This window comes from Balaenoptera borealis, assembly GCF_965194805.1.
Source record: "Balaenoptera borealis genome assembly, chromosome: 7".
NCBI lineage: Eukaryota > Metazoa > Chordata > Mammalia > Artiodactyla > Balaenopteridae > Balaenoptera > Balaenoptera borealis.
Window position 1 is genome coordinate 20270997 of NC_138864.1, and position 12773 is coordinate 20283769.

Below are 12773 nucleotides of genomic sequence, written 5' to 3' on the forward strand. Positions count from 1 at the left end.
CATGAGGGCTCAGTAGTTGTGGTTCGCGGGCTCTAGAGCGCAGCCTCAGTAGTTGTGGCGCACATGCTTAGTTGCTCTGCGACATGTGGGATCTTCCTGGACCAGGGCTCAAACCTGTGTCCCCTGCATTGGCAGGCTGATTCTTAACTACTGCACCACCAGGGAAGCCCTGTAAACTGGTTTTTGAATGTTGAACCAGGCTTACATACCTGGGCTAAATCCCATTTGATTATGGTGTAAAATTCTTTTTATACATTTTTAGATTTTATTTGCTAATATTTTGTTGAGGCTTTTTACATCTATGTTCATGAGGTAGTGGTCTCTAGTTTTATTTCCTTGTAATATCTTTATTATCTAGAATAACAATTCACCATCTTGTTATTTCCTTCAACTTCCGGAATGCTTCTTTCCTCAAATTTTGAACGCTTCTTTTGCTCTCTGGCCCAGTATGCACCAGGTTCACCTTCTATTTTTACTGCTCCAGGTATGGAATCACTTTTTTCTTCAGTAAGCTTTGGTTTCTTTTATTGGGGAATGGTGCATAGAGATTGAAATTTGGATATCAGACATGCTCATTTCTATTAAGGAGTTGTCGTCTCTCTGTCTTTTAGTGAATAGAATTGGCAAATACCTCCAATCCCCATTACACATTTGTATCTTTGTTCTGTTTATAGTGAGAACCTTCATTTGCGCCATTCTAAAATAGACTTAGTTTCAATATTACTATCAAGCAACACATCTATTAAGTAAAGTACAGTATTTCTTTGCGATTCTTTTTGCCCCTAAAATATATCTTACTAAAGTCAGGATGCTGTAATTAAAAATTACTTGAATTAATTATTTTCCTGTGTGTGGTGGTTGTATTATTAATTTGAAGTACCATTAGTTTTATGTGTTTCTGTATTTGTTTATATTTAGTTTTAGAGTTTGCTTTTTTCATTCTTTTAAAATTTAAATTTATTTTGAAACATCAGTATATAAGATGTTTGCATGGTCCACAGAGACTCACTGCTTCTATCCCTGTTCCTTTTACCTGATACTACCTCCCACCTCTTCAACTCCCCTTCTAGGAAACCTTTCTTATTAATTCCTCTTTTCTGTATTATCCTTCCTGGGGGTGTGTGTGTGTGTGTGTGTGTGTGTGTGTGTGTGTGTGTGTGTGTGAGATTGTATTTTCCTTTCTTAAACACAAAAGGTTAAGATTCTTTTTTATGTCATTTATAAGAAATTATAAGTTCTTCAAAAAGGAACTTCTCATCTGTTAGCCTGTGTGTGCTTTTCATAATAACATATCAGTACATTTTATTATATTTGGAAATTTTTATTTTTCATGTTTTTCTGTTGCTCATAAACAGGGGCACCTGGACGATCTACCATGCCAGCCCCAGGAAACACTGCAGCGTTTCGTGCTTCCCTTTGGACCAATATGGAGAAACTTGTGGATCATATTTTTACTGTTTGTGGCCAGGTAAATATTTGAGAGAGTGAAAATAACATTAATTATGGGTTAATTCCTGGTTATTCTAAATTGTGTGACCTTGGGCAGGTTTCTTAAAATCTCTGAGAGTTCAAAATACCTACATTAGCTAATTATAATATATGTAAGGGCTCTAGCAAAAAGTCTTTTCCCTTCCCTTTCTGTTTCTAATGCTTATGCTTAATATTTGTTTCATTTGAAAATACTCAGTTATGTACATTCTCCCTCTCTTCCCCCTTTTTAGGTACAACATCTGCAAAAAATATTAGCCAAGAAGAGAGACCCTGTCTCTCACATTTGTTTCATTGAAGAAATAGTTAAGGTATGTTTAAATGAAAGTATTTTTATCTCTTTATGAAAGAATGCAGGAAGATAATGAGCCAGCATTATTTGTGTTCCTGTCTGACAGAGAGGCTACATGTCAGAGAGCTAAAGGGAAGTATGTTTCTTGACAACCACAAATTTTGTTTGCATGTTTGTTTATTGAGTAGATGCTAGCTAATACTATTTATAGAATAATTTCTCAAATGCATATAGTAATTTCCCATTTTTTAATAATATAAATGATTTATTGTAGAAGTGTTTTAAAGTCCCGATAGAGAATAAGATAAAAATTTTTGGTATATAAGAGATTTAATTAGTGGTTGTTATAATGCCTTATAAAGTCTTCTCTGAAGATGGGTAGATGGTACAATCCATTCAGTTGTTAATTTTTCCTATAAAGCACATTATTTTTTCATATTCTAAAGTCTCCCTTCTGTCATCTACCAATCTACTGGCCTCGTGGGCCACAAGAATTCCTTCCATGCATAAAAATCCCTGACTCTACATTTTATTCATTCATTTTGATATGTTTTTGATAGTGATGAATGGAATAACTAGAAATTCTGTTCATTAAATCTTAACACCTAGTGCTCCAATGAAAAAGATTCTCTAAGTTTCTATCATCGTGGTGTAGATAGTTTACTTTGTAGTTCAGAATTTTAAATATTTTATTTCCTGTGTTGGGGATCTCCAAAAGCACCCCCAAGTTTGGTGATTTGCTAGGAGGATTCATAGCACTCAGTACATAGTCCTGCTTGTGGCTGTGATATATTATAGTAACAGTATATAAACCAAGTCAGACAGAGAAAGACAAATACTGTGGAATCTAAAAAACAAATGAACAAACGTAACAAAATAGAAATTAAGTTATAGATACAGAGAACAAGCAGGTGGTTGCCAGAGGGGAGCCCGGAAGGGGAAATTGGATGAAGGCAGTCAGAAGGTGCAAACTTCCAGTTACAAGATAAATAAGTACTAGGGATGTAATGTGTAGCACGATGAATATAATTAATTAATGTAATTAAGACTGCTGTATGTTATATATGAAAGTTGTGATATTGCTGCATTGGGCAAAGTTTCTACATAAAAACTCACATATCAATTCTTGTCAACAATCAGTTATTATACTGGATGAACACTGGGTCAGGTTTTAAATGCATGTGAATTATTTCTAACTAAAAAGGATTATGAGGAATAGGGATATATGCTTTCATTGTATTCGTCCTTTTCATTTACTTAAAAATATTTCTTATTTAATTAAAATAAAGCCAGTGAAGATTGCTCTTCCAAATATTCTTCTTATATTTTTTAAGACAGTAGTCATACACAATACACACATACATATTTACATTTATTATAAATTTTAATGTAACTTTACAATTTAGTTGATGTTTTTTCTTGTAAGGTGATATTTATGAATAAAAATTTAGTCCCTCTTGGGATTCAGTGTACTCATCTATATTCAGAATAGATCAATCTTCTTTGGAAAGTCCAAAATAACTCATGACCCTACAATTTTGGGAACTCTAGGACAAAAGAGAAGTAAAAATACTCTAAGGAAAATATGTCATAAATTACAAAGATAGCACGTAAAATTTACTATATTTGCTATAATTTCTTTAGTCTTTTCCTTCGTTATAAAGCTGTAAACAGGTATTTTTGCTAATTATATAACTACAATATAAGAGTATTATTTAGTTAAAATAATTATCAGTGGCAGTAGAACCTTTATAAAAAGTATAGGATTTTTAGAATGATTTGAGGCCCAAATAATAATCCTTAAAATCTTCATAAAATTTTAAACTTGAGTAAGTGATGGTATATATCTTGGGTCATTGAAGAGCAGTTTCTGAACCAAGATCTCTAAATCATTTTGTGATCTGTTTTTGAGGAAAATGTTATAAAGAGAATGTTCTTACACTACTAGATTTTTTTTGGAGCTTCAAGATTTTTATGGATATATCCTGGTATTGAAAGTTCTTTCTAATTTAGTGGTTTAGCCTTTTAAACCTCTGAATATATTTATTTAAAAATCAAAACAGTGTAAATAATTCAAGATGAAATGATTTAGAATTTATGTCATATGCTTTCTACAATATCTATTTAGAAATTAATGCTTTTTTCCTAGGAAGATAATTTCTAGCAAATAATATGTTTTTAGATTGCAGTCTACCAGAACAGATTTTTAAAATTTATGTATTAAATTTTTATAAGTTGTAGTCCACATTTTGAAATTCACTGAAAGCTAAATTAATAGATATTTTCTCTTTGGTTTATAATTTAAATACAAATGAAATTACACTATTAATTTCATGTCAAGTAGGAAAATTAAGAATTAATTTCCCAGGTTTCTTTGCTTTTAAACCACTTGATTCTAATGCTTCTGTAATTAACTATAAAGTGTGATGGAATTTCCATGTTTGACTTCTTGCCAACTTGTTTCTTTTCTACAAACAAAACAAAACTGTACTTTGCATTTTCCTCTGTTAAATAATTTTTGTAATTTATTATTCTTTTGTTGTAGTTCAATACCTGTAGATTTCTTTAAAAATTAATGATTTTTATTTTTTAGAACAGCTTTAGGTGTACAAAAAAATTGAGCAGAAAATACGTCTGATACTTGCTAGGTTATCATAACATCTCTCGTGCATTATACAAAACTTATAAATGTACTACACAGTGAGCTAATCCTAATGTAAACTATGGACTTTAATTATTAATAATATATCAGTCATGGTTCATCAGTTGTAACAAATGCACCACACCAATGCAAGATGCATAATGCATTATGCAAATACATAATTTCCTGCGTCCACCATTTATAGTATCATGCAAAAGAGGTTCAGTAGTTTTACTTCCTTAAAAATCCTCTATGCTCCACCAGTTCATCCTTCCCCCACTTATCTCCTTAACCCCTGGCGACCAATGATCTTTTTACTGTCTTCAGAGTTTTGTCTTTTTCAGAATATCATATAATTGGAATCATACAGTAGGTTGCCTTTTCATACTGGTTTCTCTCACTTAGTAATATGCATTTAAGGTTTCTTCATGTCTTCATTGCTTCATTGCTCATTTTTTTTTATCACTGAATGATATTTTACTCTGTGGATATACCTAGTTTGTTTACCCATTCACCTATTGAAGGACGTGTTGTTGCTTCCATTTTTTGGCAATTATGATTTAAATTGTTACAAACATTCATGCACAGATTTTTGTGTGGATATAGATTTTCAGCTCATTTGAGTAAATACCAAGGTATGTGATTGCTGTATCTTATAGTTAGACTATGTTTAGCTTTGTAAGAAACCACCAAACTGTCTTCCAGCATGGCTGTATTATTTTGCATTCTCATTAGCAAAGAAACAACGTTCCTGTTGTTCCACATCCTTGTCAGCATTTGATATTGTCAGTGCTTTGGATTTTAACTATTCTAATAGGTATGTAGTGGTATCTCATTGATTTAATTTATATTTCCTTATGGATTTTTTTAAAAAAATTATATTTATGGGAGAAACTTGGTTAAGTTTCTAAGACTTTATCTGTAGGCAAATGAACTGCCTTGCCATGCTCATTATTTAAAATTTATCTGTTACAGTCAATCCACGTGCTTAAAATATCTTAAAATATTCTAAAGTAATTTTTATAGGTTTAAGTATAGTTTTTTTTTAGCATTTGGACAGCCAAGTAGTTTCAAGGTTACATTTCTGAATATCTGTTCAAGTAGTGTTAAAGGCAGGATAGTACAGTGATTAAGAGCTGGGTCCTTGGGCCCTGGTATCAGACAGAGGTAAGATTTCCTACATTGATTATGCAACCTTGGATAGGTCCTATAATCTTTAAGACCATCAGATATCAAATGGAGGTGGTAATATTACCTATAGAGCTGAGGTTTTCTGAAGGAAAATTAGATAATGTAGACTTAATTCAGAGATTGGCTCAATAATTTGCTATCATGATTATTATTTCAGTCTTTTTTTTTAAACTTTGAAACTTTTATTTAGGGGTCATAAAGTTGCCATGTGCATGGTAATAAAGAACGTTACTGTGTGAGAAGGTCAGTTTTTTTTTTTTAACAGTTCTAATAACATGATATGCATGTATATTCATGCTGAGAATTAGAAATTTAAGAAACCATGCTTCCTTAAATAAAACAGCATCAGGGATTTACTATGAATGTGTCATGATTATATGTCTCACTTTACTGAAGAATCATGGGTTTATGATCTAACATTTGGTAATTCTGTAGTCATAAAAACAACAAGGATGGTTTTCCTTCATTCTGTTCTGTGAGGTCTTGTGAGAATTGTTAAATCATTTATATTCTTTTAGTAGGCAAAAAAATGGGTTTACTTTAAAAACGTTTAGTTTTGAGGTTAATATTGCCAAATCTGCCTTGCTGTTTGTTAAGATATCTGATTTCAGATGATAGAACTGTACATATTAGTATTCAGAGTCTGATCTTAGGTATGTACAAGAGGAGAAAAAAATCCTACATGTTGATAGTTTCTGGAACGCTTTATTAGTTCAGGAGGTTTTGTAGTAGATGTTTATCATGTTATAAAGAATACATCATAGTGTAAAGAGGGCATAAATGGGTTGAGTATAAAATAAAACTGGGCCAATTATATCAAGTATAATAAATCTTAAGAATACAGTGTTAATGTAAAGCCTTTTGAAAACTTTTCCTTAATTAAGATAACTAATGCTGCTTCTGCTTAATTTAATAAATGTTCTGGCTAACTTGTAAAATTAGCCTGTTATTTTCAGTTCATACTATAAATTTGCAGACACCTTTATACCTATCATATTAATTCTTTATGGCGTTTAAATTTGGGCTGTACTTCTTTCCCCTTTTTATATTGTATTTCCAAAGATTACTTGAATGGATAAATCTTCTCATTTTAAATTAGATTTCTAGACTGTTTATTAGACATCAAAAATTCAATTTTGGTATCTTTTAAAACCTGTTAAAAGTTCTAGTATCACTATATAATCATCAATACTATATGTAACACTTTGAAAGTGAGTGTAGCAAATTATTGACAAGTTATTCAGGATCCATACAGTGGAAAACAGGTTGTAGATTCTCATCTGCAGAATTAAGCCAGTTTAGCTATATGTGGGAGTGTAGATATGATACTCTCATTTTCTAAGCCAGCATTTTTTATCATTGAACAGAATCTTGTAATTGTGTGTAGGATGCATTAAGCTATATTTGGAATGTGTTCAGCATTTTGCGCAGCTGTAGTACTAACGAGGAGTTTAACTATGAAAAAGAATGTTTTCTTTTGCCCTTTTAGATGTATCAGATGATTTGATTATAGCATTTAAGATTCAGAAAAAAATTGTAGGACACCCAAATAAGGAATCTTTTTAATATTATGAGAAAAATGTTTAACTTATTTATCAGTGGCATCGCAATTTGATTAAAAAAATCAAGTGGCAATTAGCCAGTTACATGTCTAAGGTATTATCAATAAATACTCTTATCTATAAAGGTTAGAAGATTTTTGCTTTACTAGCATGGGGACCAGTTATTTTTAAGGGCCCTCTCCCTGCAGTAAAACAAATTTTAGATAAGTTAGAAAAGCATAATTTTTTTTTTTAAATTTATTTTTGGCTGCGCTGGGTCTTTGTTGCTGCGCACGGGCTTTCTCTAGTTGCAGTATGCGGGGGCTACTCTTTGTTGTGGTGCGCAGCCTTCTCCTTACGGTGGCTTCTCTTGTTGCGGAGCACGGGCTTTAGTAGTTGTGGCATGTGGGCTCAGTAGGTGTGGCTTGTGGGCTCTAGAGCGCAGGCTCAGTAGTTGTGGCACACAGGCTTCGTTGCTCCATGGCATGTGGGATCTTCCCGGACCAGGGCTCAAACCCGTGTCCCCTGCATTGTCAGGCAGATTCTTAACCACTGTGCCACCAGGGAAGCCCCAAGAAAAGCATAATTTGTAATGCACTGTTGGCCCTGCAAAAAGTAAGAGAATCTCTGAGGGGCATATGCATATACAGATATACATAAGCAGATAAAGTAGTTGAAACTGTAGTGGAGATTTGTGAGCTCTAAGTCATTGCAAAAGCTAGAGTTGCCCTGCAGTCAAACGTCCATGTCAATGATGGGATCAGTCCACTAAGCTCTAGCAAGGTGGAAGAATGAACCTGATAGTCTTGCATTAAGCTGATACCTGAGACTGCGGCAGACATGGTCCTTGGTTGGTAACAGTACCTACTCTCACAAACAAATGCAGATCCCCTGAAGAGGAAAGCATATCTAGTTTTAGCTATCAGGATTCTCCACATGTTAAGGTCAGCCAACTATGAGCTGACAGTTAAAAATCACCAGTCCTATAAATAAACTAGAAGCTATGATTGAGAGTCAGCAGGAAAAATAAACACAATTCAAAAAGGTTTTAGACTCTGAAAGAACTTCTGAAGGACACTATGGACTTCAGATGTTAGAATTAACTGACAAAGAATCTAGGATACCTGTATATGTTGTAGAAATAAAGAATGGAATAAAAAATGAGAAATAAGTGACTTAAGAAATGATCAAGTAGGTCTAAAGAAGAACCAAATAGAACATTTAGAAATTAAAAATTAAATCATTGAAATAAAAAATTCAGCAGATAGGTGAAACAGATGTTACGTAAAACCAGAGAATGAATTAGCCTGGCAGTTAGAATTGATGATATTATCTAGAACGCAGCATACAGACAAGAGTATGGAACAAATGAGAGGCTGAAAATTATGGAGGATTGAATGAGGCTTTAGTATGAGGCTAATTGGAAAAGGAAAGTCAGCAAACTAAAAAAGAAAAACCACATGACCATCTCAATACATGCAGAAAAAGTATTTGACAGAATCCAACATCCATTTCTGATAAGAATTCTCAGCAGACTAGGAACAGAACTTTCTCAACCTGATAAAAGGCATTTAGGAACAATGAACAGGTAAAATCGTATACAATGGTGAATACTGAATGTTTCTCCCTTAAAATTTGGGAGAGGACAAGGATTGTTTATGCTCTCACTACGTCTGGTGAGCATTTTCCTAGCTAGTGCAATGAACAAGAAAAAGAAATAAAAGGCTTCCAGTTTGGAAATGAAAAAGTAAAATGGTCTTTATATACAAATGATAAGATTATCTATGTTAAAAACTCGATGGAATCTACAAGAAGGCTACTAGAGCTCATAAGTGATATGTTGCAAGATTACAGAATACAAGGTCAATATACAAAAATCAGTTGTACTTCTATATATTAGCAATGTACTATTGAGAATTGAAATTTAATAATTCCATATATAGTAACATCAAAGAATATGAAATCTTAGGAGTAAATGTGTCAGAAGATGAACATCTGGAAGCTGAAAACGCTAAATATTGCTGAGAGAAATTAAAGAAGACCTAAGGAAATAGAGATACATTATTTATGTGTTGATAGATTTGCTGTTGTTAAGATGTCCCTTCTTCCTAAATTGACCTATAATCCTAACAGGTGTTTTGGAGTGACTGACAAGCTGATTCTAAAATTCAAACAGAAATACAAAGGACTTGGGGTACCCAACACAACTTGGAAAAAGAAAAGCGAAATTGGAGGGCTAACAATACCTGATTTCAAGACTTAACTACCATATTCAAGAAAATGTGGAATTGGCATAAAGTTAGAGACATAGATCATTGATGCAGAATAGAGGGTCCAAAAATACACTGACACATATGTGGCAAATTGATTTTCAAAAAAAGTTACAAAGGCATTTCTATCTTGACGCAGTAGTCTTTAACAGGTAATACTGAAACATTTGGATATCCAGATGTAAAGCCTAAAATTCTAAAACTTATAGAAGAAAACAGAACAAAACTTTGTGACTTAGGGGTAGAAAAAGATTTCTTAGATGCAACACCAAAAGCTCTATCCATAAATGAAAAAAATTGATATTTTGGACTTACTCAAAATTAAGAATTTATGTTCTGCAAAATACTCCATTAAGAGAATACAAGATAAGGAATAAACTTGGAGAAAATATTTGCAAATCACATATCTAATAAAGGGCTTATGTCTAAAGAACTCTCAGAATTCAATAAGAAAACAAAAAAAGCCAGCTTAAAAAAATAGGCCAAAGATTTGAATAGACACTTTAGAGATAGATGTCAATTAAGCACATATCTAAAATTTAAAAGACCTGACCATACCAAGTGTTGGTGGGAATATGGAGCAACTGGAACTCTCATATACTGCTGAAGGGAAGTGTAAAATTGTACAACCACTTTGGAAAACAGTTTGGCTGTTTCTTAAAGAGTTAAACATACATATATTATATGACCTAACAATATACCCCTAGTTATTAATCCAAGAGAAATGAAAGAATATATCCATACAAAGACTTGTATACAAATGTCCATAGAGCTGTCTTCTCCCTGTGTCTTCACACCATCTTCCTTCTGTATGTGTCTGTGTTTCAGATTTCTTTTTCTTATAAGGACCTTCTAATGACCCCATTTTAATTTAATTACTTCTTTAAAGACCTATCTTAAAATATGGTCACATTTTCAAGTATGGGGGGTTAGGACTTCAACATATGAATTTTGTCGGGACAAAACTCAGCCTATAACAGTAATTTACATTGATGCCAGTGAAAATGGAGAGAATTGCAGTGATTTGAGAATTATTCAGGAGAGAAAACTGACAAATCTTAGTGATGGATTAAAAGTGGTGAGATGGAGAAGAAGGTATCAAGGATGATATCATTGGTTCAGGTTTGACAGGGTTCTGGTAGATAGTAGTAACTTCATTTGAGAGCATAAACCGAAGAGCACATTTAGGAGGGAAGATAAGCTCTGTATTCAGGTGCTCATGGGACGTCCAAGTGAAGATGTCAGTTAGGCAATTTAATATGGGAGTCTGGAGCTCAGAAGAGAGGCCTCTGCTAGAGACATAAATTTGGGTCATATTGGCAATCAAAGCCATGGTAATGGGTAAGACCGGCTATAGAGAGAAAAGAAACCTACCTTGAAAATGCAACATATAAAACTCATGTAGAACTCTGGTTTCCAAAGTGTGTATACATTTTGACATGGAAGAAGATAGTTATAATTTCTGCCTGTCCTTTTTACAAGTTTTATCCTTTAAACTATTTTCATACATTTTATATTGCACTTATTTTATTAATACAGTGGTATTTGTATATAATTTTAAACAAATAATTAAACATATATTAGAATGTATAGTTAAAAATATTTACATTCAGTGAGTTTGGGAAACATTGTAACAGAGGAGGCCACAAGGAGTATTTCAAGAGGAGGATGAAACCAAAGAGAATATGGTGAGGGAAGCCAGGGGAAAAGTTTGAAGGAGATTGTGGTTCATACTAAATCTAATTTGAGTGACAGTCTATTTAAAATACCAGTCCACCATGCGTTCTCAACAAGGGCAATATTGACCCCAAGAGGGAGAAAAAGTTTTTTTTTGGAGGGAGGGGGGAGGCACAAAAAATCTTATATATTACATTGGCTTGTGGTCTCCAGAGTTCAGTCCTACCATACAAAATCTTACTCCTTAGTATTTAGCATCTGTCATCAGGGAGAAACTAAGTTAAATTTAAATTTAAATTAAGTGCAGTTATATTATATAATTATATAATATGTATTATATATATGTATAATTAATTACTTAGTTTTCTTTTTGGAGGGGCAATATGAAAAGAAAGGTTGAGAAACACTACAGTAAACTCTATAGAAAGGGTTTTAAAACCCTTTAACACTGTAGTTTAACAATGATCTCTAGGGAAAAGTGCGGGATAAGGGATCTGAGTTTGAAGAGAAGCTTTAAATTTTTACCATGTGTGTTTCAGTATTGAATTTTTTACATCAAGAATTTATTCTTGTCTTTAGAATTAAATTAGATTATCTTAATTACTCTTCCAAAAAATTAAAAAGAATAAAGGAAGCATCATGTTTAATCCTATCGCCCAGAAATAATTTCTTTTTTTTTAAATTAAGTAATTTATTTATTTATTTTTTAGCTACATTGGGTCTTCATTGCTACGTGAGGGCTTTCTCTAGTTGCGGTGAGCGGGGGCTACTCTTCATTGTGGTGCGCGGGCTTCTCACGGCGGTGTCTTCTCTTGTTGCAGAGCATGGGCTCTAGGCACGCGGGCTTCAGTAGTTGTGGCTCACGGGCTCTAGAGCACAGGCTCAGTAGTTGTGGTGCACGGGCTTAGTTGCTCCGCAGCATGTGGGATCTTCCTGGACCAGGGCTCGAACCCATGTCCCCTGCCTTGGCAGGAGGATTCTTAACCACTGTGCCACCCGGGAAGCCCAAGATAACTTCTGTTAACATTTTGTATATGGTTTTTCTATAATATTTAGCTCTATACATTTTAACAAGTCCTATCTATTCTATCATCAAAAGGTATCTAAAATCTGACTACTTTTCACTTCCTCCCACTATCACCTTATCTAAGCCCCCATTTTTTTAAAAACAAGTAGATCGTACTGTAAGTATTCCTTTATCTTTGAACAATATACATATAAAAGCCAACATTTTGATTTTAACTGAAATTCTTTTGGTTGTATAGGCTTTATCATTTTGTTCTGTGATGTTCATCTTGAAGTCCCTTCTGAATTTCTGTACCTTCCTTCTTTTGTAATCAGACACAGCAAAATGGTTCTCCCAGAAGGCTATTTTCCAGTAAAGATAACTTTTTTCTTTGCTTTATATTTGCTTCCCCAGGATCCCTCTGCTTTTATCCAGAAGATGATTAAAAGCTAATATAAAATTCACATCTGTTTGATTTCTTTGATCAAGTCTGCAAGCTTTCTTATTCACAACGTGATCTCTCCACAGAGATCTCTGGCACAGACTTGTTGCTAAATCTTTTACTTCCTCTTCTGTTTTGATCGTAACTTAGTTACGTCTGGTTCCCTCTGACCATGTCTCTTTAAGTTCACTGTCTTATAAAATCTTTATCTGAACTGATCCTCAC

General features: G+C 33.4%; 1 protein-coding gene across 2 annotated transcripts in view; it reads left to right on the forward strand.

Moving 5' to 3' along the window:
- The window catches only part of COG5 (component of oligomeric golgi complex 5), a 284645-nt gene that overhangs the window by 165920 nt on the left and 105952 nt on the right, over positions 1-12773 (forward strand). For both annotated transcript variants that reach the window (XM_082399763.1, XM_082399764.1), the window contains exons 9-10: positions 1356-1468; positions 1722-1799. In XM_082399763.1, the coding sequence (XP_082255889.1) occupies positions 1356-1468; positions 1722-1799 (191 nt within the window). The remainder of the gene's footprint in view (positions 1-1355; positions 1469-1721; positions 1800-12773) is intronic.